General features: G+C 50.1%; 1 protein-coding gene across 1 annotated transcript in view; it reads right to left on the bottom strand.

The window, feature by feature from the left end:
* The window catches only part of LOC119367951, a 36136-nt gene that overhangs the window by 5471 nt on the left and 3521 nt on the right, over window positions 1-27144 (bottom strand). The window contains exons 4-11 of the mRNA XM_037633328.1: window positions 25962-26081; window positions 25758-25886; window positions 25543-25668; window positions 21614-21669; window positions 21409-21508; window positions 21184-21301; window positions 775-984; window positions 364-676 (exon numbers count right to left, since the gene is read on the bottom strand). Of these exons, the coding sequence (XP_037489225.1) occupies window positions 364-676; window positions 775-984; window positions 21184-21301; window positions 21409-21508; window positions 21614-21669; window positions 25543-25668; window positions 25758-25886; window positions 25962-26081 (1172 nt within the window). The remainder of the gene's footprint in view (window positions 1-363; window positions 677-774; window positions 985-21183; window positions 21302-21408; window positions 21509-21613; window positions 21670-25542; window positions 25669-25757; window positions 25887-25961; window positions 26082-27144) is intronic.

Here is a 27144-nt window from a genome sequence, read left to right as displayed (position 1 = left end):
TCACGCCAGAGCTGGAGGGGCCCTGCCAGCACCCCTTTCATTTAAAATGAGAGAATAAAGAGACAAGAAGCAACTTAACACCAGTAGGAAATAAGTTTTGAATAAAAAACAAGGTATACAAAAACTGGCTTTAGACAAGACAAAGCCACCCAAAATCCTTTAAACTACTCCAAGATTCAAATTAAGGAACTGCAAAGCTACATATATTATTCTGAAACACCAGTGCAACACGGAATAGCCTTAAAAAACTTATAATACAAATAAAAAGCTAAAAAAAAAGACAACCTTACTTCCTGAATAAAATAGCAGGTTGAACGACAGGGAAAAGGCCAACAGAGAAAGCATCAGATTTTTAGGACGCACCTCGCAAGTATTGATCCTTTGACAGTTGCAAAAGGAACATAGTCATCTCCAGTGGGAATGTCGGACCAGTGGAAGTGAATGCGACCGCCTCCACCTCCACCACTACCATTGCTTCCAACCCCACCAACACTAGAAAGTACAGAGTTGTTCTCTAAGGATAAAGTCCGCACAAATAGAAGAATTGTGCCCCCAGAACCACCACCAGGTTCTCCATTTGCAGCATGAGTCGCCACACCAGTGAAACTGCCACCGTTGGCTTCCACTGAACCAGAGAGAGAGAGAATAGGCAGAGATTGCTCCAAAGAACCCATCACTGAATGTGGAAATGAAAAGGCAGTAAAGGCCAGTGCTATTAAGAATATCATGACTTGATAGAGGATGGTCATGGTCCATGTACACCATCATTGTTACCTATTATACCACCACCAGCTGTTGAAGATGTTGTACTGACATTACCACTGCCACTGCCAAGTTCACAAGGCAAATCAGCACTACCATATGCAGCTCCGCCACCTGAATGCTTGCCGCTGTAAAAACCATCCCCGCCTTTACCACCATGCCCATCCCCACCACTAAGGCCACTGCTTAACATTCCTCCTCGTCCAATTCCACCTTGGCAGCCTGCCATCAGAAAAAGGAAACTTAAATTCTACAAAAGTTGGTAGAAGACACATGGCCAGAAGACAAGACATCGAAAGAAGCTTAATACACATGCCTAGAAAATTAGACATATGTAAGCACTGACAAATTTAAACAAGGGTCATTTCTTTCTTGACCTGCATACAGATAATTATGACAGTTCACCTCAAACTAGAAAACTGAAAACTATATAACATTGAGTAAGAAGGGAATGAAGATAAATGTAAACAGCAGGCTGCACAAATAAATGGCAAAATAGCAATTCAACCCAGAGAACTAAATCAATTGCTAGTTGAAGAGGCATAAGATTATATTTGTCGGTACTAAAATTATGACATGTTATTGAGCCTCATGCCTAACAGGACGAGTGGATAGTGAATATCATCAGGCACAAAAGCACATTCAAAACTGTATAGGTATGTTTGTAGTAGGAAAGAATTTACAGAAAATCTCACGCCGCTGCAGCGAGGTCTGCCTCCCAGCTATAACTAGCCACCATGGAAAATATGCTACATAGCAATTTTTGGTGGCCTTAAAATTCACAGTACAAAAGAATTAGCAATTAGAAGATAAACATAATGATCATAACAGCACTATGTCCAAAATAATCATTTTCTTCCTTTAAAAAATATAAAACATATAGTGCGATATATATGCATGATTGTAAATTTCCTGATTTCCGTTGCAGTTCAAGGATTTCATACTACATGATAAATGAATTGTGAATCAGACCTATACTAATCTTAGTTTAGTGAAAAAAGTAACTCGATTTTCATTTTGGTGCTTAAATTTAGAAGTAAAGTTCTAGATAGAACCTAAGGGCAACTCCAACGCGGTTCATCAAAGGAAAAAGTCCAAAACAAACCTTGAAGTTGTAGGTGAAAGCTAAATCAAACCCTGAAATTTGAATCCCGGAAATTGGCACTCTGAACTTGTAATCCCGGTCTATTTTAAACCCTAGACCTGTTTGGCACACTGGGAATACTACAATCCCGACCGGGATAACCTGCTACTCTGACGGACGAGAATTTGGGCCGGCCCACTATACCACAACAGGAATTCGTGAAATCTAATAAATGTTCGCACATTTCTAAAATTGTTCAGAAGTTAAAAAAATATTCCTGCTTTCTATTTTGACAAAACTTCAGTTTCCTTTTGTGTTTTTTAAAACATGTTTGGAATTTTGAAATTCTATTCACATTTTTTTTAAACTGTCCGTGATTTAAAAAAATCACATTTGTCAAAAACTATTCAGAGTTACAACAGCTTTTCACATGCTATGAAATGGTTTATGATTTTAAAAAATTATTTTACATTTTTCAAAAATTTGAAACCTGAACATATGCGTAAAGAAATGTCGCAGCCAAAAACTGAACCGAGTATGGACACAGCCAAAAACGATGGACCAGTGTCTCGTCGCGGCCACATGCAATACAGTACACTCCCGGTTTTATTTTCCTCCGCAATAATTCATCTGCTACCGCTAGTCCATTCCGGAGTAGTCTCCAAATATGAATCAGGTTTTAGAGTGTAGCTCTGCCACTGGCCGCCAGTAGCAAATCCAGCCACTCAAAAATGTACGTGGCATTACAAAAAAAAAGTATGTACAATGTAAATAATATTCGCGTGATTCAAACAAATGTTTCGTCAATTCAAAAAATGTAACATTTCAAGAATGTTCACGAGTTTAAAAAAATGTGCTTGTGACATATTCAGAACAAAGTATATGCAATATAAAAAAAGTTTGTGTGATGTAAAAACATGTGTCATACCCTTATAAGAATATACGTGACATGTGTTTGAAAAAAGTTTATTCAATTTTAAAAATGTTTAACAATGTAAAAATGTTCGTGTAGTTTAATAAAATGTTTATTGTCGTTAAGAAATGTAAAACGTGTATTTGGAAAAATATGACCGTGTATTCATTTTTTTAAAACATGCATTTAAAAAATGTAAATAATTTATTTGAAATATGTTGAAAGTGTATAAAAATTATTTGTGCTAAAAATTTACATTGGGTACTAAGAATAATTAGAAATGAGTAAAAAAGAAAACCGGTTACCGGTAAAGAAACAAAACAAAAGGAAAAGGAAAAATCAAGAAAATCAAGAAAGAAACTAAAGAAAGGAAAAATATAACAAAGAAAGAAAAACCAGATAAAACCAGTGAAAAAACAAAATATAACGAAGGAAAAAACCAAAGAAAAAACAAAGAAAACAAAGAAAACCAGACCAGTGTGAGATACTGTGCCAATGGGCCGGCCCAATTCAGCGTATACCGGCTAAATCCTCTCAAGGTTCAAAATAAACCGGGATCAGAAAGTTTGGTGTGCTGATTTCAGGGATTGAGAGTTCGGGGTTTGATTTAGCTTTCGCTTATAAATTCAAGGTTTGTTTTGGACTTTTTCCTTCATCGAATGTCCGCGGACACGTCCGGACTTGTCTGGGGAAAGCATTAGGGGAGCCAGCCATCCAACTCTATGCACCAAATGTCCAGCGCTAGTTTAAACATACACCTTAAAAAATGAACGATATTTGCTAAATTTCCAAATATTTGAACCAAAACGGACAAAATTTAACAAAGTTTTAACTAATAACAAACAAAAAAACTAAGCAAGGTACCGAACGGTGACCTCATAGGCATGGCAGATTGCCGAACTCTTGTCCCTCCCCTCCTACTCTTGTCCCTCTCGCTTCTCCACCAACCTCCTCTGCTCTCTTTCTTCCATGTTCAGTTGCTCACTGCTTGCTGCTTTGCTGGTGTGTATGCCTAGTTGCCTACCAAATTCTACTCTATTCTGCTGCTTAAAACTCTCTAAGGTGTTGCCTTACCGCCCCCACCCCCCCTCCCCCCGCGCGTGGCTTAACCGCCTTAAAAACATTGTGTGGCGGCCCCACGATCCAGAGTGTTAGCCCAACTACAGTCTAGCTAGCTCTCCCGCGAGGATCGAACTACGGACCTTCAGGGAATAATATTTCTAGTAGGATGTAAGGACACAAGCAGTGTACTCTCACGCACACATGCACTGGATACTGCTCACATAGAGCTACTTGCTCAAGTACTACTAGTTTGAAGCTGAAACTGGATGGCTTAATTTACAACTGAGGGACTCAGGGTCCTTATACAGGGGAATACAAGTGAGCCCTTGAGCTGCACAACACACACACGAAGCTACCACGAAGGTGCCCAGCACTTGCGTGTGCTACTACTCAGCTCAGCCTTTTTACTAGGTAAAGGCTACTACTACTCTCCACCTCAGGCTTTTAACAAGAGAAAACCTACATGCAACGGCAGCTATCAAGAGAAAGCCTACATGCAACGGCAGCTGTCAAGAGAAAGCCTACATGCAACGGCAGCTGTCAAGAGAAAGCCTACATGCAACGGCAGCTGTTGAGGGAAAGCCTACATGCAACGTCCTGTAGACTGGGATTGATCAACAATCTCCCCCTCAACCCTGTCGAAGGGACTTGACGTTGATGATCCCGACTTTGTCGCGCAGCTCCTGGGACCGAACGCGGCCAAGAGCTTTTGTCAGGATGTCCGCCTTCTGCTCACCGGTCCTGATGAACTCCACTATCACCGTGCCCTTCTCCACACAGTTACGTATGAAGTGATAGCGGAGATAGATGTGCTTGCTGCGGTCATGAAGCACTGGATTCTTCCATAGGGAAATTGCCGACTTGTTGTCGACGAAGATGTGTGCCGGGGCAGTGCCTTGGTTTAGCATCTCGCCAAGAAGGCGAGCCAACCAGGTTCCATGACATGCCGCTGTAGCTGCCTCGATGTACTCCGCCTCGCACGAAGATGCGGCAACAACCTTCTGCCCCATTGATTGCCAGCTGACGGGACTATTCCCGAGAAGGAATAGTATGCCCGAGGTGCTCTTCCAGGAGTCTACGTCACCGGCATGGTCGGAGTTGCTGTAGCAGACCAAGCTCTCGCCATCACCACGACGATACACGCATCCATGCGTGAGTGTACCCGCGATGTACCGGAGCAGGTGCTTGACGGCAGCAAGGTGATCGCTTGCCGGGGCTTCCATGAACCTACTCAGGTACCCGACAATGAACGTGATGTCCGGTCGGGTGTGCATGAGATACCTGAGGCTCCCGATGATGCTGCGATAGAGCGTAGCATCCAATGCCTTCTCGGAGCTATCCTTGCTGAGCTTCAGCCGTGCCTCCATTGGAGCATGCACGGCATGGCATTCCTTCATGTGCTCGCTCGAGCATCTTAGTGGGGTAGGCCGCCTGCGTGATCGTGATGCAACCACCCTCCTGGTTCACCTCTAGTCCAAGGTAGTACCGGAGCAGCCCGAGGTTGCTCATGTTGAAGAGACGATGCATCTCTCCCTTGAAGGGTCGAACCTCTTCGGGCTCTGCCCCGGCGAAGACCAAGTCATCGACGTAGATGCCGACGATGAGCAGCCTGTCCGCGGTGCCACGCGAGTACACGCCATGCTCAGAAGCACTGCAGGAGAACCCAAGGGATGCGAGGCTTGCATCGAGCTTGGTGTTCCACGCCCTTGGGGCTTGCCGGAGACCGTATAGGGCCTTGTATAGCCTCTACACACCCTGCTCGTGGTTCTTGGCAACGAACCCTGGAGGCTGGGAGACGTACACCTCCTCATTAAGGTCGCAATTGAGGCCGACTTCACGTCCATGTGGTGTACCTCCCACCCGCGGTGAGCAGCCACGGACTCCGGCCTTGCCACCGGAGCAAAGACTTCCTCGAAGTCCACTCCTTCACGCTGCACGTAGCCCTTTGCGATGAGGCGCGCCTTGTGCTTGACAATGGCGCCGAGCTCGTCCTTCTTCACCTTGAACACCCACTTGAGCCCGATGGCTTGGTGCCCAGCAGGCAAAGTGGTGAGTGTCCAAGTAGCGTTGTCGTTGATTGACACCAGCTCGTCTAGCATCCCACGGCGCCAACAATCCTCTTGCTCGACCTCCGCAAACGTGGTTGGCTCCTCGCCGGCCATCAGATGCAAGACGTCGTCATCATCAACGTCCTCTTCCTCAGGTTGTTGCGGTGTTGCCGCAGCCTCGCCGAGGAGATCCGCCATGCGCCGAAACCTGTGAGGGGCGCCAACGCTGTCGTCGGCGTCGAACAACTCCGACCTTCCTGTTGGCGGGGTCGCGAATAGCCTCCCGGGAACCACCTTGCTTGACGGTGGGGTATCCGGGGATGCTATACCCAGTGACCGTGTTCTCGGGGTTGCAGTCCCAGATCCACACCTCCCGGGCTTCCTGGGGGTTTGCTTCCATGGTGGCACTTCCCGGGGTCTTGCTCCCCAAGGTTGTAGAGTACATAGGGTACTCTACGATGAAGGAGTTGCTTGCCGGGGACTCCCCCGGCGCCTCCCAAGTCCATCGCGCATCTTCGTCGAAGATGACGTCACGCGAGACATGCACACGCTTCGCGACAGGGTCGTACATCTTGTACGCCTTGGAGCCCATCTCGTAGCCCATGAACACCATCGGGGTGCTCCTGTCGTCGAGCTTCTTCAGCTGAGGGCGCGTCGTCTTGACGTGCCCGACGCAGCCAAAGGTGCGGAGGAAGCGTATGTCGGGCTTCCTCCCATACCACGCCTCGTAAGGTGTCTTGCCGTCGACACCCCTTGTGAAGGAGCGGTTGAGGATGAAGACGGCCATGAGCACAGCCTCCCCCCAATACGTGCTCGGCACCTGCTTTGCCTTGAGCATGCAGCGTGCCATCCCAAGCACCGTTTGGTTCCTCCGCTCGACAACGCCGTTCTGCTGCGGCGAGTAGGGGGCCGTCAGGTGACGTTGTACCCTTTGTCGTCACAGTGCTTGTAGAACGTGGCCGACGTGAACTCGCCGCCACGGTCCGTGCGTAGCACGCGCATCTTGTGGCCGCACCCAACCTCTGCTGCCGCTTGCTGCTTGACGATGGCTCGCTCCGCCTCGTCCTTGGAGGCGAGGAGCAGCACCCACATGAACCTGTTGTAGTCGTCGACGAGCAGCAGGATGTAGCGACGCCCTCCTGGCGTTGCCGGAGTGATTGGGCCGCAAAGGTCCCCGTGAACCAGCTCCAGGGGTTTCTGCGCCCGATAGTGTGCCTTCTCGGGAAAGGGCAGGCGCCGCTGCTTCCCGGCAAGACACGCATCACACAGCTCGTCGGCGTGCTCGATGTGAGGTAGCCCGCGAACGATGTGAGGTAGCTCGTCTAGGCCTTCGACTCCTGTACGCGCTCTACGCCGATGCGCAGAGTCTTGATGGTGTCCCATGCTTCCTTGTCCCTCTTCTTGGCGCCAAGGGTGAACACCATCTCCGATGGGATGGAGCGCAAGATCGCCTCCAACGCCAGCCGGTCCTCCTCGTACCCGACATCGCCGGTTTCCACGGCTTTCCACATATGTCGTGCCTCCATGATGACTTTCATCAGGAGCGACCAAGTGGGGTAGTTGGTCCGCATGAGGAGAGGGAAGGAGGTACTAGACATGCCCACGTCTCGCACGAAGCGTGGCGCACCCAGCTCGCCTCCCGGCCTGCCTCGCAGCGCGAGCGCGTCTGCCGCACGGGCCTCCTCAACCGAGCTTTGCTCGGCGGTCTTGGAGCCGTCGCTGGCGACGCCTTCTTTCGGCATAACCTGAGGCTCTGATGCCAATTGTTAGCCCAACTACAATCTAGCTAGCTCTCCCGCGAGGATCGAACTACGGACCTTCAGGGAATAATATTTCTAGTAGGATGTAAGAACACAAGCAGTGTACTCTCACGCACACATGCACTGGGTGCTGCTCACATAGAGCTACTTGCTCAAGCAGTGTACTCTCACGCACACATGCACTGGGTGCTGCTCACGAGCTACTTGCTCACGTACTACTAGTTTGAAGCTGAAACTGGATGGCTTAATTTACAAGTGAGGGACTCAAGGTCCTTATATAGGGGAATACAAGTGAGCCCTTGAGCTGCACAACACACACACGAAGTTACCACGAAGGTGCACAGCACTTGCATGTGCTACTACTCAGCTCAGCCTTTTTACTAGGTAAAGGCTACTACTACTACTCTCCACCTCAGGCTTTTAACAAGAGAAAGCCTACATGCAACGGCAGTTGTTGAGGGAAAGCCTACATGCAACGTCCTGTAGACTGGGATTGATGAACACAGAGCTCCCCGCGGATCCATGTGTCGGCGCGGAGAACCACCTGTTGTCGGCAACGCTTCAGCGCTGGAGCAGCGGCCCGGGTAGGTTTCTTGGTTGCCCGCGTCCTCATTGAAGCAACGCTGGTCAGCCGTCCAGTCAGGTCACGTCGGTCTGACCGGCATGAATGCGGTTGGCGCCCTTCCGGCCGTGTCCGCTCTGAGCGCATTGTAAGCGTCTCAAGAGACGGGGCCACACCGATCCACCGGGATGTGCCGACCCCGGTGTTGAAGTGCATATTTGGATTGCCTAGCCCTTTCCATTGGTTCGGACTTTTGGTTGCGTTGGCTAGTGCATGAAGCTTAACATGGTGTCAGAGTCTAAGGTCTCCTAGCTTTCGCAATTTATTAAAAAGTTGTTGTTGCCGCCCTGTCCCCCTTTGTGTTCACGTATATTCACGTGTTGACTTTCCGTGTCACACGTGAGGGGGTGTTGAAGTGTATATGTGGATTGCCTAGCCCTTTCCATCAGTTCGGACTTTTGGGTGCATTGGCTATGATGGATAAGTCTGTGTACTAGGGTCCTTGTGGGGCTGCAGCACATGGTCCTTGTGGCAGTTAGGAGGATAAAGTCCTAGACCATCAAGGACTGGCTGTTAGGATAGAGCTCTGTTCTTGACCATCAAGGACTGTCAGTTAGCATCTTAGACTAGCATCTTAGACTGGCATCTTGGCAGCATCTTAGCATATGCCTTGGCTGGCTAGCAGCCTATAAATATGTATCCCCAACCCCTCGGGTTGGCATGGCATTGTGTGAGAAATAAACCAACGAAAATTGTCCCAACTCTCCTAGTGTCATCCACATCTATCAATGCTCAGGCTGAAAGGTCTAACAAGTGGTATCAGAGCCAGGTTAACCTGCACCCTGAGCATTTCCTGTGAGCAGCCCAAGTCGGTAGCAGCAGCTGCTCCGTCTGCCTCTGGTTACCTTCCTCCCTCCGGACTGTCGAGCAGCAGCTCGTCTTCATCAGCCTCCTCTTCACGCAACAGCCCCCCTGCAGCGAGCCATGTCTGCAGTCTCTCAGCACACGGCTACCTCGAGCATGCGGCGCCGGCAAGAGGCCGAGCGCGCCGTGGCAGAGGAGCGTGAGCGAGCGGCTGTAGCAGCGGCTGCGGCGGCGGCAAGAGTGTCGAGGCTGGCTGCAGCGGAGCTGGCAGCAACCAGAGCGGAGGTAGAAGCAGCCAGGGCGGAGGTAGAAGCAGCAGCAGCAGCAGAAGCAGCCCGTGAGGCTACGGCGGATGCCAAGGCACTCCGCGGCAGCCGCGGCAGCCCCGGCAGCTCCAGCAGCTCCGCGCCTGCGGACGACGGCGCCGACGCAGATCGCGCCAAAGTGGCGCAGGAGCGGACGGCGCAGTGGGCAGCCGAGCACGCCCGCGCTCCAAGTGGAGGCGCACACCGCGACGGCGGCTGCAACGACCAGGACCGCGGCCTCTACGAGGTCCGGACTGTGGTCAGGGATGTTGGTTCCAGTGTTGGGTGGCCTACCCTCACTAAAACCAACTACGTCGAGTGGGCCGGGATCATGAAGGTCAGGCTCCAGGTGCGGCGCATGTGGGAGGCAGTCCAGGACAGCAACGTCGACCACCTAGAGGATCGACGGGCACTGGACGCCCTCATCGCCGCAGTCCCGCCCGAGATGCAGTTCTCGCTTTCCAACAAGCGAACTGCCAAGGAGGCTTGGGACGCCATCGCCGCAGCACGCATCGGCAGCGACCGTGCTCGCAAGTCCACCCTGCAGGCACTTCGTAAGGAGTGGGAGAACCTGGGCTTCAAGCCAGGTGAGGACGTTGATGACTTTGCTCTCCGTCTCAACACTCTGCTGCAGAAGATGGTGAAGTTTGGCGATGCCACCTACACCGAGGAGAGAGCTGTCGAGAAGCTTTTTCGGTGCATTCCCGAGAAGTACAAGCAGATGGCTCGCTCGATCGAGTCGTTGCTGGACCTCTCCACGATGACGATCGAGGAGGCGATAGGTCGACTCAAGGTCGTCGACACCGACGAGCCACAGCCCCCCTCGGGGCCCGTCACCACCGGCGGGAAGCTGCTCCTAACTCGGGAGCAGTGGGATCCCAGCCTTGGTGACAGGAAGAAGGGGGAGCCTTCCTCCTCGACGGGCGGCCGCAAGCGTGGCAAGCAGCGTAAGGCGCGAAGAGGCCCCCCGGGCAGGGCACAAGGACGTGCCGAAGGTGACGCCCGCGGAGGCGCCAAGGACGGCGCCGCTGGCAAGCCCAAGCCGGCACAAGACAACAGTTGCCACAACTGTGGCCGGTTTGGCCATTGGGCCAATGAGTGTCGGCAACCACGACAAGGCCAGGCTCACGTCGCACAGGCGAAGGAGGAGGAGACGGCTCTGTTCATGGCGCATGCAAGCATTGAGCTACCCTCGGCGACTCCAGTCGCAAAGGCTTTCATCCACCTCGATGAGCCAAAAGCACACGCTCTTCTCGGCGATGGCTCCGGGAAGGACAAGGCTACGGTGTGGTGCCTCGACACCGGCGCCACCCACCACATGACCGGTCGAAGGGAATTCTTCGCCGAGCTCGACTCCGATGCGCGAGGCTCCGTCAAGTTCGGGGATGCCTCCGCTGTGGAGATAAAGGGCGTCGGCTCCGTCATCTTCACCACCAAGATGGGAGAGCACCGGCTGCTCACCGGTGTCTACTACATCCCCGCGCTAAGGAATTCCATCATCAGCTTGGGACAGTTGGATGAGAACGGCTCACGCGTGCTGATTGAGCATGGGGTCCTACGCATCTGGGATCGCCAGCGTCGCCTTCTCGCCAAGGTGCCCAGAGGTGAAAATCGACTCTACGTCCTTGATGTGCAGGTGGCACAACCGGTCTGTCTCGCTGTCCGTCGAGACGACGAGGCGTGGCAGTGGCATGAGCGCTTTGGGCACCTTCACTTTGAGGCCCTGAAGCGTCTAAGTGCCAAGGAGATGGTGCGAGGCCTGCCATGCCTCGACCATGTGGAGCAGTTCTGCGACATCTGCGTACTGACAAAGCAGAGACGACTCCCCTTTCCCCAACAGGCGAGTTTTCGGGCTAAGGAGAAGCTGGAGCTCGTGCACGGAGACCTGTGCGGCCCGGTGACGCTAGCCACACCAGGAGGTCGACGCTACTTCCTGCTGCTCGTCGACGATCTCTCCCGCTACATGTGGGTGATGATCCTCGGCAGTAAGGGAGAAGCGGCGGACGCCATCAGGCGCGCGCAGGTTGGTGTGGAGGCGGAGAGCGGCCGCAAATTGCGCGTGTTGCGCACTGACAACGGCGGCGAGTTCAGGGCGGCTGAATTCGCGTCGTACTGCGCCGATGAGGGCATCCAGCGCCACTACTCCGCGCCGTACAGCCCGCAGCAAAACGGCGTCGTCGAGCGGCGCAACCAGACGGTTGTGGGGATGGCTCGGGCTCTCCTCAAGCAGAGAGGGATGCCGGCTGTCTTCTGGGGAGAGGCGGTGCTAACGGCCGTCTACATCCTCAACCGCTCTCCTACTAAGGCACTCGACGGCAGAACTCCGTACGAGGCCTGGCATGGGCGGAAGCCGGCGGTCTCTCATTTGCGGGTCTTTGGCTGCCTTGCGTTCGCCAAGGAGCTCGGCCACATCGGCAAGCTCGACGACAGGAGCACTCCGAGAGTCTTCATCGGCTACGCGGAGGGCTCAAAGGCCTACCGCATCCTCGACCCAAAGACACAACGTGTGCGCACAGCGCGAGACGTCGTGTTCAACGAAGGGCGAGGGTGGCAATGGGACAAGGCGGTGGACGACGGCTCGACGCCGACGTATGACGACTTCATTGTCGAGTACGCTCACTTCAAGGAAGTTGGGGGAGCAAGCAGCTCCTCTTCACCGGGCACGTCTACCCCGGCCCCCAAAACTACATCGACTCCGGCGCCTGCTACACCGACGACACCACAACCGGCGACGCCGCATACTCCAGCCCCGGCGGTCGCCACTCCGGGCTCGTCTTCATCAGCACCAGCTCACGCAGAGCACAACCCGATGAAGTTCGCTTCCCCGCTCACTCACGACGAGGAGCGGGTCGACGCATGGTATGGAGGCGAACAGCTGCGGTATCGCACGATGGATGATCTACTCGGCGACCAGCCGGTGCCGGGACTGATGCCACGTGACCTGGAGGCGCAGCTACAACTCGCGTGTGAGGATGGCGAACCACGGTCCTTTGCAGAGGCCGAGAGAGATGCGGCATGGCGCGCCGCGATGCAGTTGGAGATGGATGCGGTCGAGCAAAACCGCACCTGGGAGCTCGCTGACCTCCCCCGTGGTCATCGCGCAATCACCCTTAAGTGGGTGTTCAAGCTGAAGAGGGATGGAGCCGGCGCCATCATCAAGCACAAGGCTCGCCTGGTGGCCCGAGGCTTCTTGCAGCAGGAAGGAGTCGACTTCGACGACGCCTTCGCTCCCGTGGCACGAATGGAGTCCGTGCGACTTCTCCTTGCGCTGGCTGCCCAGGAGGGCTGGCGTGTCCACCACATGGACGTTAAGTCGGCATTCCTCAACGGCGACTTGAAGGAGGAAGTCTACGTGCATCAGCCACCTGGGTTTACGATTCCCGGCCAGGAGGGCAAGGTGCTCCGCCTGCGCAAGGCTCTCTATGGCCTGCGGCAGGCACCCAGGGCGTGGAACGCCAAGCTGGACTCCACGCTGAAGAAGATGGGTTTCGAGCAGAGCCCGCATGAGGCTGCCGTCTACCGACGGGGGAGTGGAGGAAATGCCCTGCTGGTGGGCGTCTACGTTGACGACCTGGTGATCACCAGCACCAAAGGTGCAGAGGTGGCGGCGTTCAAGGAAGACATGAAGGCCACGTTCCAGATGAGTGACCTGGGGCTCCTCTCCTTCTATCTAGGGATTGAGGTGCACCAGGACCACTCCGGGATCGCGCTTCGACAGTCCGCCTACGCCAAGCGCATCGTTGAGCTAGCTGGGCTCACCGACTGCCATCCAGCTCTCACTCCGATGGAGGAGAGGCTGAAACTGAGCCGCGACAGCACGACGGAGGAAGTGGATGCTACGCAGTACCGACGCCTTGTGGGGAGCCTTCGCTACCTCACTCACACACGGCCGGACTTGGCATTCTCCGTCGGCTATGTCAGTCGGTTCATGGAGCGACCAACGTCGGAACACCAGCAGGCAGTGAAGAGGATCGTCCGCTACATAGCAGGGACCCTCGACCACGGCCTCCACTACCCTAGGTGTCCTGGGGCGGCACACTTCGTCGGGTACAGCGACAGCGACCACGCCGGCGACATCGACACCAGCAAGAGCACGAGCGGGATCCTCCTCTTCCTCGGCAAGTGTCTCGTGAGCTGGCAATCAGTCAAGCAGCAGGTGGTGGCCCTGTCCAGCTGTGAGGCTGAGTACATAGCGGCCTCCACCGCCTGTACTCAGGCGCTCTGGCTTGCTCGACTGCTTGGTGATCTTCTCGTTCAAGACACCAGAACGGTGCAGCTCCTGGTGGACAGCAAGTCGGCCCTGGCCCTGGCAAAGAACCCCGTGTTCCACGAACGGAGCAAGCACATCCGACTGAGGTATCACTTCATCCGCAGCTGTGTGGAAGAAGGGAGCATCGAGGCGAGCTACATCAACACCAAGGATCAGCTCGCAGACCTGCTCACCAAGCCCCTTGGGAGGGTCAAGTTCCTCGAACTTTGCTCCAGGATTGGGATGATTCAACTCTCCCACAAGACGACGTACAAGACTTAGGGGGAGAATGATGGATAAGTCTGTGTACTAGGGTCCTTGTGGGGCTGCAGCACATGGTCCTTGTGGCAGTTAGGAGGATAAAGTCCTGGACCATCAAGGACTGGCTGTTAGGATAGAGCTCTGTTCTTGACCATCAAGGACTGTCAGTTAGCATCTTAGACTAGCATCTTAGACTGGCATCTTGGCAGCATCTTAGCATATGCCTTGGCTGGCTAGCAGCCTATAAATATGTATCCCCAACCCCTCGGGTTGGCATGGCATTGTGTGAGAAATAAACCAACGAAAATTGTCCCAACTCTCCTAGTGTCATCCACATCTATCAATGCTCAGGCTGAAATGTCTAACAGGCTAGTGCATGAAGCTTAACACCCGATACCACGCCAGCCCAAAAAGTGCGCCAGCCCAAAAAGTGTGGACCGAGGGCAAGCGGGAGCCCGGGTTGTTTTCGTGCATCCCAAGCATGTTCCCCGAGCACCCCTTCCCATGCACCTATGACGATCAGTCAGCCCTGCCCTCCTAGAGGAGGAATGGTTGGCATGTCTTTGGGCGCTCGAGGGCTCGGATGCTCAAGAAAGGTCTGGCCAGGTTAGCGGGTACGACCGCGAAGGGGCCTGCCCTTCTGCAACAGCCCTGCCACCTGGTGGTCATCATGATCGGCACACGATGGCCAATGACGCCCATAGATCGGACTTGTCATCCGACGAGCGAGATGAGCTTGCAAGTCCTTTTGGCTTCGGCCTCTCCTAAGGACGACATGGCGTTTCCCGCCCATCCTTGATGACGGTTAGATCTGACGGAACAGTCAAAGACATGGCATTGCGTCGCTATAGGGCGTTGCCGCTAGCTTCTACACATGCTGATAAGACCCGGGCAAGTCAAGAGGATGGGGGTTCAACTGACCCCGGCACCAAAAAAAGTATATTGTGGTTGCCCCCGTGATATATAAGGGTGGAACCGGAGCCAGGAAGAAAGAGGAGCAATCTTGTAATCGCACACACACACACTTGTCTCCAGAGCAAGAACTACCACACATGACGTAGGGTGTTACACCTCTTGATGGCCTCAACCTAGATAAACAAAGCCTCAATCCTTGAAGCGTTTGACCCCTGGCCGAATCTCTAAAAGGGGATCCCCATGATCTTTGATCTCAACAATCACCCGTTGACATCTGGCGCGCCAGGTAGGGGGTCAAGGCTTCGGTTTCTCTTTAGACCATCATCGTCAACCATGCCCTCGCGTGGATCGCAGACACAGCGGCCAACAAGCTGAGAACCACCCAGCGTGGGACATCGTCGCGGCCACCCCCCCCCCCAAGCCACAATGTAGAGCATCAACCAGCGCGCCGCTGTTCGGGCGCTGACGAGACCACCTAGGTGGCCGCGCTCCAGACCGTGCACGTTCTCCTCCGACACCCGCTTGTGCCGTTGGAAGAGGAATCCCCCATGCACCCGTGGCTCCAGGAAATCACCAGAATGGTGGAAATTGCTCGCCGCCGCCCAACATCTAGGGACGCCAGCGCTTCCTCAAGGGAAAGCCCCCTTCGGTCACTGGAGGGATGTCGCCCCACCTCCGTAGGGGAGCCCCGCGGAACAGGTGGCCATCATGCAGGCCTAGTCTCTCCGAGACCACCACCGCCCGTGTTGCCAACCTTGACTGTAAGAGGGGAACTGGCGCTTCCGAGGAGGACACCGGCAAGTAGTACCCAGTGCATCTTTCCACCAGGCAGAGAGGTGATTGAGCACCACTTATCCGTGTGCCCAGGCGCGCACCCCGTCCAGCAGAAGGGAGTGCCGACAAGCACCCGAGCGACAAGATTTCATCTGTGCGGAGGAGAATCGGCTTCAGGAGGCTCGTTTCATCCGCGAGGTGATTCACCCTGAGTGGCTTGCCAATCCCATCAATGTGTGGTCCTCAGTTCCTGATGCGCACATGTCTAACATGGCTGCAATTTTTTGGTCAATTCCCAAGCTCTCTGTTCTAGTACTTGTCCAACTCTTTATTTAAAGGGACAATTCCGTTTCTCCCCCTAACTTGAACCCACACCTGGCATTTACCCCTAAATTTTGAGTATGCTCAAAAATGCCCCTCTTCCGTCAAAGCTTCTTATAGATATACCCTTCCGTACCATTTCCGTGTGGTCAAGGGCGTTTGACTAGCTACGGGACATTTTCTGGCCAGTTTTGCCCCTATACGCATATGACACTTATAGGTGGGACCTGCCCTAGGGAAAAGAAAAGAAAAAACTCTCTCACTCTCTCCCTCACCCCCTCTGTCACTTACAGGTGGACCCACCAAAAAAGTAAAAAGTTGTATTCTCTCTTACCTCTCTATGTCTCTCTCTCGCTCACCTCCGGCGGCGGCCAACATCTGACGACGGTGGCCAGCTTTAGGCTCGCAGGCGTGGTTTGCGGCCGATTAGATCGAGCACTTCCCGATCTATTTTCCAGCAGGATAAATCAGACCGAGGCACCCGAAATCGACGGCTCACTCATCATCTTTCCCAACTCCGGTGGATTGCGGCCGCTGCCCGATCTCCTCTAGCCATGAATCTAGGAGGATTCCCCCTTGTTACTCAGCTCCAAGGCAACCTCTCGAATGTCCTGGTGCACCCTCGAGCTTCCCTGCATCACCGAGAACCCCTCCCCATGAGCGCCGCCCATCGTCGCCGCTCGAGCTCACTATTTCCCATCCTCACAGCCACCGCACGGTCTCCGACCAACTCAGTCCAGTTCGTCTTCATGCCCGCAGCCTCGCAGGACCGCTCTGAAGCCCACATACCTCTCCGGCATCCTCCCGTACGTCGCCGGGCGCCGGCGTTTAGCCGCTGTCGTTAAAAAGCGATTTAGGCTAACCCTCCAGTTAAGTGTTCCACTGACTCATGGGCCCTTTACTAACTATAAAACAATTATAAAAACTTTAAAGAGAGAATGACATGTGGGCCTCCAAAACCAAATTTGACCAGTCTCTGTTGACTAGTCCAACTTTGACTTAGTTTTTTTTCTTTACCGAAATGTGGACTAGTACCATCCAGGGGCATTTTGGACAAAGCACATGGTCAAACCCCTTTGACCTAACAGAAACGGCGCTCAGGGGTATTTCTATAACACCACCTAACGGCGGAGGGGTATTTTTGAGCATACTCAAAATTTAGGGGTAAATGCCAGGTGTGGGTTCAAGTTAGGGGGAGAAATGGAATTGTCCCTTATTTAAACTATACTCCATTTAAGTATTTGTGTGTAGATGTTATCTTGGCACTAATTTACTTCGTGTGATGTTGTCTCAACATAGCCGGTCCCAAGCCCGGGTAAAGGAGGAGGGTTGTCATAGGCTTAGCGAGCCAACGTAAAAACTCAGCCACTATTATGGAGATGAAGGTGATACCTGGAGAGAGTGTTGTACCTCAGCATAAGCTGGTGGTTGCTGACTTCCGCTTTCGGATTCGTGTCCAGCGGGATAAGCGTGCCAAAGTCGCTAGAACAAAGTAGTGGAAGCTCAAGGGGGAGGTAGCTCAGGCGTTCAAGGAGAGGGTCATTAAGGAGGGCCCTTGGGAGGAAGGAGGGGATGTAGACAATGTGTGGATGAAGATGGTGACTTGCATTCGTGAGGTAGTCTCGAATGAGTTTGGAGTGTCCAGGGGAAGGAGAAGCGAAGATAAGGATACATGGTGGTGGAATGATGATGTCGAGAAGGCGATCAAAGAGAAGAAAGATTGCTTCAGAAGCCTATGTCTGGATAGGAGTGCAAACAACATAGAGAAGTACAAGATGGCGAAGAAGGCTGCAAAGCGAGCTATCAGTGAAGCAAGGGGTCGGGCATATGAGGACCTCTACCAACGGTTAGGCACGAAGGAAGGCGAAAGGGACATCTATAAGATGGCCAAGATCCGAGAGAGGAAGACGAGGGATATTGGCCAACTCAAATGCATCAAGGACGGAGCAGACCAACTCTTGGTGAAGGACGAGGAGATTAAGCATAGATGGCAAGAGTACTTAGACAAGCTGTTCAATGGGGAGAATGAGAGTTTTACCATTGAACTGGACGACTCCTTTGATGAGACCAGCATGCGTTTTGTGTGGCGAATCCAGGAGTCTAAGGTCAAGGAGGCTTTAAAAAGGATGAAAGGAGGCAAGGCGATGGGCCCTGATTGTATCCCCATTGAGGTGTGGAAAGGCCTTGGGGACATAGCTATAGTATGGCTAACCAAGCTTTTCAACCTCATTTTTCGGGCAAACAAGATGCTAGAAGAATGGAGACGGAGTATATTAGTACCAATCTTCAAGAACAAGTGAGATGTTCAGAGTTGTACTAATTACCGTGGAATTAAGCTAATGAGCCATACAATGAAGCTATGGGAGAGAGTCATTGAGCACCGCTTAAGAAGAATGACAAGCGTGACCAAAAATCAGTTTGGTTTCATGCCTGGGAGGTCGACCATGGAAGCCATTTTCTTGATACGACAACTTATGGAGAGATACAGGGAGCAAAAGGACTTGCATATGGTGTTCATTGACTTGGAGAAGGCCTATGATAAGATACCGTGGAGTGTTATGTGGTGGGCCTAGGAGAAACACAAAGTCCCAACAAACTACATTACCCTCATCAAGGACATGTACGATAATGTTGTGACAAGTGTTCGAACAAGTGATGTCAACACTGATGACTTCCCGATTAAGATAGGACTGCATCAGGGGTCAGCTTTGAGCCCTTATCTTTTTGCCTTGGTGATGGATGAGGTCACAAGGGATATACAAGGAGATATCCCATGGTGTATGCTCTTTCCGGATGATGTGGTGCTAGTTGACGATAGCCGGATGGGGGTAAATACAAAGTTAGACTTATGGAGACAAACCTTGGAATCGAAAGGGTTTAGGCTTAGTAGAACTAAAACCGAGTACATAATGTGCGGTTTCGGTACTACTAGGTGTGAGGAGGAGGAGGTTAGCCTTGATGAGCAGGTGGTACCTCAGAAGGACACCTTTCGATATTTGGGGTCAATGCTGCAAGAGGATGGGGGTATTGATGAAGATGTGAACTATCGAATCAAAGCCGGATGGATGAAGTGGCGCCAAGCTTCTGGCATTCTCTGTGACAAGAGAGTACCACAAAAGCTAAAAGGCAAGTTCTACAGGACGGCTGTTCGACCCACTATGTTGTATGGTGCTAAGTGTTGGCCGACTAAAAGGCGACATGTTCAATAGTTAGGTGTGGTGGAGATGCGTATGTTGAGATGGATGTGTGACCACACGAGGAAGGATCGAGTCCGGAATGTGATGATATACGAGAAAGTTGGGGTAGCACCAATTGAAGAGAAGCTTGTTCAACATCGTCTGAGATGGTTTGGGCATATTCAGCGTAGGCCTCCAGAAGCTCCAGTGCATAGCGGACAGCTAAAGCGTGCGGAGAATATCAAGAGAGGTCGGGGTAGACCGAATTTGACATGGGAGGAGTCAATTAAGAGAGATCTGAAGGATTGGAGTATCACCAAAGAACTAGCTATGGATAGCGGTGCATGGAAGCGTGCTATCCATGTGCCGGAGCCATGAGTTGGTCGCGAGATCTTATGGGTTTCACCTCTAGCCTACCCCAACTTGTTTGGGACTAAAGGCTTTGGGACTAAAGAGAATGTGTGATGTACTGCATCTGCATGTTGCTTAAGCCCCAAAAGAACTGGCCCTAAATTGGAGAACATGGGAAATCATCTCCTGAAGTGGTTTCTGAATAAAAAGATCAAGAAAACGGATCTTTGCGCTTCATTGCATTGAAAAGATGGGAAAGTACAATCCTCCTAGGAGGCTGGTGTTACATGGGTCAAGCTCCCAATCAATGGACATCCCAGGATGTGGGCAGAACAACCTTGAGCCCCTGTGCCCCGGCTTGTGCCCAACATTTGGCCTCAGCTTTAATCCTATCCATTAATGCTTCGGTCGAGGGTTGCGCATTTTCAAAGACGCATTTGTTCCACTGCTTCCAGATCATCCAGGGAATGAGCACGGCGATGGATTGCAAGCCTTTGCGCAGCGCGTTAGTAGTTACTTGTTACAGAAATCTGTTTTCTAGAATATATTTGGGTCAAAGTGTCATGCCCCATATATTAAGACACAATTGAGGGTATTTTCTAGAATATACCACACATTTAAGACATCTCTCCAACAGAAGATGTTCCACAGATAGAAAAACATATAAGGAAAAAATGTGGATATCACTAGTCTTTGGGGAACTCATTAAGGTTTTAACAGTTTAAAAGTTCTAAAAATTATGAAAATAATACTTGAACATCACGATTACGATATAAGTCGATCCAACAGAACAATTGCAAAAGGACGACTTCATGTACCCACGGCGGAAAAAAAACAATCATTGCAGCTAACCGCGACATAGATGAACTCAACTATATGTTTTTTTCGTCTGGGGGGATATAAAGCCGTAGTTTTTCAACCGCTCTGCTCGACCATCTTTACATCATAATCATAGTGTTACGGCGTTCTTTTCATGATTTTTAGGAACTTCTACACAGTCAAAACCTTAGAAGAGTTCCACAGTAACCATTGACAGAAAATTCTTTACGTACATGTGTACATACACACATTTATGTTAGTTCAGAAATAATAATTGAGTTACTACTTTCAATGCTTTTAGGTCATTATGCAATATAAAGTACCACTATATGTTTTTCTATCAAAAATGGAGCATCTTTTCAACTGGAAATAAAAAGTATATTTACTTATATACGAATTGAGGCCTTGTATTTTTGTCTCACCCCGGGGCTTCCAATATCGATATGTCAGGACCAGGCCTGCTCACAGCTAACGCTAGATATTTAAAACGCAAAGTATTGACACATGGTGAACAACTAAATGCGAAGAGGACAAGTAAGTACCCTATGAATTAGGTGTCCAGACTGAAGTCAAGCAAAAATAACTAAGCAGAGTATGGTAATTGGTAACACCAAACACCTGAAACTTCCAATAGAGCAATGGCAAACATATAGCAGACACATGCAATGTAACATACATACAAATATAGTCACAGAACATGTTATGCAAGCTGTCTGCAGGGTTATAGACATAAGGATCAATTTGTTCTTGTGATGTTGTGCGATGCTGCCCTACAACATCTAGTTAGTTATGGGAATCTTTACCAATTCTAGTAAGTTTGTTCTGTAGTGGATTCCAAGAGGATGGTTTCAGCTAACTGTGGCATCCAAAAGTAGAAAAAGTGGTTTTTAAAAGCAGCGACAGTGACAACAAAGACTTAATAGCAATTCTGGCAAACAAGAAACAGTGATGTGTTACCTAATCCTGTTGCACTAATGCTCCCATGTCGCTGTATGGTGACATTTCTTGCTCTATTAAAATTTATGACAGTTCCTTGCACAAGGCCAGACACATCAATATCTTCAACACGGCATATCTGCATGACAAAGTCCGCCATGGATTACATGTTAATAGGTATTATAAGAAATAAGAAATATGTGAAGCATCACTGCATGTGGGATGTTTAAAATTTTAAGAGTGCACCTGTAGAGTAAAAGACAAGGAAGAATTCAGATTGCAATCCTCAGGCGGATGAAAAATTTCCATAGGACAACTCTCATTTTCGCAATTCAACTTTGGGGCCCTAGAGTAGCCACAAAATCTCATTAACCATTTGAACATCTCCATTACAAAGGAAAATAGCATAAGATAAGTATTTAACACTAGAACTGAAGGACGTAGTATTTACACATCATCACCGCTCGCGTTTATAAGTGGGCCCCGTAGAACAGCTCCACGTCCAACCTAAAACGATTTATGAATCAATTAGCACATTCTGTTCTTTGAATGATCATGAAAGATCAGAAACATCTAAGTGCAAAAATGGTGTATGAAACTGAATAAGTTAGACTGCAAATATCAAAAACCGCAAAAGGGTTTATGCTAATGTACACCGCATAAGGAATAGAAAACAGAAGGAATACTTCGAATGTTTGTACTCTGCATTGTAAACAATTGGCAAAAATATTGAACAGTTCAATTACAACAACAACAACAAAGCCTTTAGTCCCAAACAAGTTGGGGTAGGCTAGAGGTGAAACCCATAAGATCTCGCAACCAACTCATGGCTCTGGCACATGGATAGCAAGCTTCCACGCACCCCTGTCCATAGCTAGCTCTTTGTCGATACTCCAATCCTTCAGGTCTCTCTTAACGGACTCCTCCCATGTCAAAATCGGTCGACCCCGCCCTCTCTTGACATTCTCCGCACGCTTTAGCCGTCCGCTATGCACTGGAGCTTCTGGAGGCCTGCGCTGAATATGCCCAAACCATCTCAAACGATGTTGGACAAGCTTCTCCTCAATTGGTGCTACCCCAACTCTATCTCGTATATCATCATTCCGGACTCGATCCTTCCTCGTGTGGCCACACATCCATCTCAACATACGCATCTCCGCCACACCTAACTGTTGAACATGTCGCCTTTTAGTTGGCCAACACTCCGCGCCATACAACATTGCGGGTCGAACCGCCGTCCTGTAGAACTTGCCTTTTAGCTTTTGTGGCACTCTCTTGTCACAGAGAATGCCAGAAGCTTGGCGCCACTTCATCCATCCGGCTTTGATTCGATGGTTCACATCTTCATCAATACCCCCATCCTCCTGCAACATTGACCCCAAATACCGAAAGATGTCCTTCCGAGGTACCACCTGGCCATCAAGGCTAACCTCCTCCTCCTCACAGCTAGTAGTACTGAAACCGCACATCATGTACTCGGTTTTAGTTCTACTAAGCCTAAACCCTTTCGATTCCAAGGTTTGTCTCCATAACTCTAACTTCCTATTTACCCCCGTCCGACTATCGTCAACTAGCACCACATCATCCGCAAAGAGCATACACCATGGGATATCTCCTTGTATACCCCTTGTGACCTCATCCATCACCAATGCAAAAAGATAAGGGCTCAAAGCTGACCCCTGATGCAGTCCTATCTTAATCGGGAAGTCATCAGTGTCGACATCACTTGTTCGAACACTTGTCACAACATTATTGTACATGTCCTTGATGAGGGTAATGTACTTTGCTGGGACTTTGTGTTTCTCCAAGGCCCACCACATGACATTCCGCGGTATCTTATCATAGGCCTTCTCCAAGTCAATGAACACCATATGCAAGTCCTTCTTATGCTCCCTATATCTCTCCATAAGTTGTCGTACCAAGAAAATGGCTTCCATGGTCGACCTCTCAGGCATGAAACCAAACTGATTTTTGGTCACGCTTGTCATTCTTCTTAAGCGGTGCTCAATGACTCTCTCCCATAGCTTCATTGTATGGCTCATCAGCTTAATTCCACGGTAATTAGTACAACTCTGAACATCCCCCTTGTTCTTGAAGATTGGTACTAATATACTCCGTCTCCATTCTTCTGGCATCTTGTTTGCCCGAAAAATGAGGTTGAAAAGCTTGGTTAGCCATACTATCGCTATGTCCCCGAGACCTTTCCACACCTCAATGGGGATACAATCAGGGCCCATCGCCTTGCCTCCTTTCATCCTTTTTAAAGCCTCCTTCACCTCAGACTCCTGGATGCGCCGCACAAAACGCATGCTGGTCTCATCAAAGGAGTCATTCAGTTCAATGGTAGAACTCTCATTCTCCCCATTGAACAGCTTGTCGAAGTACTCCCGCCATCTATGCTTAATCTCTTCGTCCTTCACCAAGAGTTGGCCTGCTTCGTCCTTGATGCATTTGACTTGGCCAATATCCCTCGTCTTCCTCTCCCGGATCTTAGCCATCTTATAGATGTCCCTTTCACCTTCCTTCATGCCTAACCGTTGGTAGAGGTCCTCATATGCCCGACCCCTTGCTTCACCAACAGCTTGCTTTACGGCCTTCTTCGCCATCTTGTACTTCTCTATGTTGTCTGCACTCCTATCCAGGTATAGGCGTCTGAAGCAATCTTTCTTCTCTTTAAGCGCCTTCTGGACATCATCATTCCACCACCAGGTATCCTTATCTTCGCTTCTCCTTCCCCTGGACACTCCAAACTCCTCCGAGGCCACCTTACGAATGCAAGTCTCCATCTTCATCCACACATTGTCCGCATCCCCTCCTTCCTCCCAAGGGCCCTCCTTAAATACCCTCTCCTTGAACACCTGAGCTACCTCCCCCTTGAGCTTCCACCACTTCGTTCTAGCGACCTTGGCACGCTTATCCCGCTGGACACGAATCCGAAAGCGGAAGTCAGCAACCACCAGCTTATGCTGGGGTACAACACTCTCCCCAGGTATCACCTTACAGTCTAGGCATGCACGCCTATCTTCTCTTCTCGAGAGGATGAAATCAATCTGGCTAGAGTGTTGGCCACTACTAAAAGTCACCAGATGTGATTCTCTCTTTCTAAAGAGGGTGTTAGCTACAATCATGTTGTAGGCTAGAGCAAAGCTTAAGACATCTTCTCCTTCTTGATTCCTGATGCCATAGCCAAAGCCCCCATGCGCCCCTTCAAAACCTGTGTTAGATGTACCCACGTGGCCATTGAGGTCTCCTCCTATGAAGAGCTTCTCACCAATTGGTACACTCCTAACCATGTCTTCCAAGCCTTCCCAGAACTCCCTCTTGGTGTTCTCATTGTGGCCTACTTGCGGGGCATATGCGCTGATAACATTGAGAACCAAGTCCTCAGCTACCAGCTTGACCAGGATAATCCGGTCCCCACGTCTCCTGACGTCTACCACTCCATACTTGAGGCTCTTGTTGATCAAGATGCCTACGCCATTTCTGTTTGCAGCCGTCCCCGTGTACCACAGCTTGAAGCCGGTATCCTCCACCTCCTTCGCCTTCTGTCCTCTCCATTTGGTTTCTTGGACGCAAAGGATATCAACACCTCTCCTCACTGTTGCATCAACTAGCTCCCGAAGCTTCCCTGTCAGAGACCCTACGTTCCAGCTACCTAAGCGAATCCTCCTAGGCTCGGCTAGCTTCCTTACCCTTCGCACTCGTCGAGTCAAATGCGAAGACCCTTGCTCATTTTCCACTACATCCGGGCGCCGATGTAGCGCGCCACTAAGGATGCGACGACCCGATCCTCGCTCACTTGCCACCGTATCCGGATCAAGATACGGCGCGCCACTTGGGGGGTGACGGCCCGGCCCTTGCCCATTTTCCACCACACCCGGGTTCCGATGTGGCGCGTCGCTGAGAGGGTTACGCCCCAACGAAAACCTTTTGGGTTTCATCTCCATAAGAGTGGCTGAGTTTTTACGTTGGCTCGCCAAGCCTATCACAACCCTCCTCCTTTACCCGGGCTTGGGACCGGCTATGTTGAGACAACATAGGCGGAGTTATTGAACAGTTCAATTATGAAAAAAAAAATAGTTCATCACATAATATAAGTTCCAACAATCAAATTCAGCATCTTCATTCTTGAGTTTCAAGAGAAATGAATAAGTGAATAACAGGATGAACAATACTGTGTATAGAACATGCAAACTGGTGATCAAGCTCCTAAAGAACAGCTTCACGATGCATCAAATTAAGATGACATCAATGGCAGTACCAAACCTCTGGATACAACTTAACTCAAGCCCAGAAAGTTCTCCCAATAAAGGCATAAAGCACAATAAGTAAAGAAAACTTTCGCCCAATCAATAAACAAACCAAAATCACTTGATTTACCAGTATGTTGTAGAATAGTGATAAAATAAGACGTTGTGCCTCAATTGTGTCTCCATTTCCGGATAAATTCAGAACGCCTTGACCATGAATTCCAAGATTAGCATTAGAATGTAACACTGATGATTCCTGACAAGCACATAAACAAAAATATCATACAGAAGATAATGGCAGGTAAAGGGGGGTGTACAACTTACAATAGTAGGCCAATAACGTACCCTCAAAACTATCAAATTGCTTCCTTCCAGTAAAGAAGTTGCAACTCCTGAATCTCTGCCACCATCAATAACCATCCTAGAGTTCCACATAAGGAGCATCTTTACGGACATTCTTAGAGCACCAAAGACCTGAAATTGTTTAGAGTGGTGAGGTGTAAATGCACCAAGTAGAGGGCCAAAAAATTCTGAAAATAGGTAATGAACCTGTATTGTAGAATCACTCATAAGAAGTTCCTCAGCCAATAGTTCAAACTCTGAATATGGGTAATGTGTCAGGCCAAAAGTTAGAGTAGCCCGAGATAGAAGACTAATTTGTCCTTGTGCCTGAAAATAAGAAAGCAAACACAAATGATTATTGGAACACCTTTTGGATAGGATGGAATAAACAAGTAAAGAAAACATGAGTCCGCTTATAGTCACAATACATGTTTACCAGTTGACCTTTTCATATCAGTGCAAACAATAGGTGATAGGTAAGTCTTAGGCACTAAGGGCATGTTTGGTTGGAATCCTGGACACTTGGTGCCTGGCCTGAAGCCTCCCTGAGAAGTGCCTGGTAGATGTTTGCTTGCTGTCCTGGACAAGGTGCAAAGTAGCCTGGCCTGGACTTTCATTAGCCTGGCTTGACACCCGGCAGCTTCATTAGCCTGGACCAGCCGTCCTTTTCCCCACGCCTGGCCGGAGCAACAGCAGCCTGGGACTGCTAATTCCTCAAGTTAGCATCTGATGTGACGTTTTCTATTCAGGTCTAGTACACCTTTTTGTCTTTCACATACTCTTCTCACACCCAGGCTTGAAGCCTCCAACCAAACACTCCACCGTCAGACATGCCTCACCAGGCAGAAAAACAGCTGCTCTCCAGGCCACTACCAGGCACTACTTTTTCCCAGGCATGCGACCCTGGTCACGAACCAAACTGCCTCTAAGTCAACAGAAGCAAAATTTGTTTTGTCATCCTGTTTAGCAGCCACTTGTACTCTGTAACTTGAGGTGTAAACACTAGCTAAAAGTTTGTGGGCTGTCAGGTTCCTTATACAAATCGACTTACCTCTGTACCGACCTGCCCCTTGTTCTCTCTCTCTCTCTCTCTCTCTCTCTCCACACACACACATAGATATATACACATATAGCACGTAATAAACCATCTAGCCGCATACCTGATACCTGTGTATGTTAGGAAGAAAGATTTCCCACAAAAGGTACTATTCTACTCCCTCCATTCAAAAATAGAAGCCGCATTACTATATGTGTGGTCAATGTTTTAAAACTTGCCACTAATATATGTGGAAGTATATGGATTGGCATGTAAGAATGTTATCATTCTATTTGAATTGCAAAACACGTTTATGTCATATATCATTTTACGAAAACAATTTTTGTGAAAATC

This window comes from Triticum dicoccoides, chromosome 1A (genome assembly GCF_002162155.2).
Source record: "Triticum dicoccoides isolate Atlit2015 ecotype Zavitan chromosome 1A, WEW_v2.0, whole genome shotgun sequence".
Taxonomy (NCBI): Eukaryota; Viridiplantae; Streptophyta; class Magnoliopsida; order Poales; family Poaceae; genus Triticum; species Triticum dicoccoides.
Note: the sequence above shows the minus strand (reverse complement) of the source record. Positions and strands in the feature narration are given on the sequence as shown.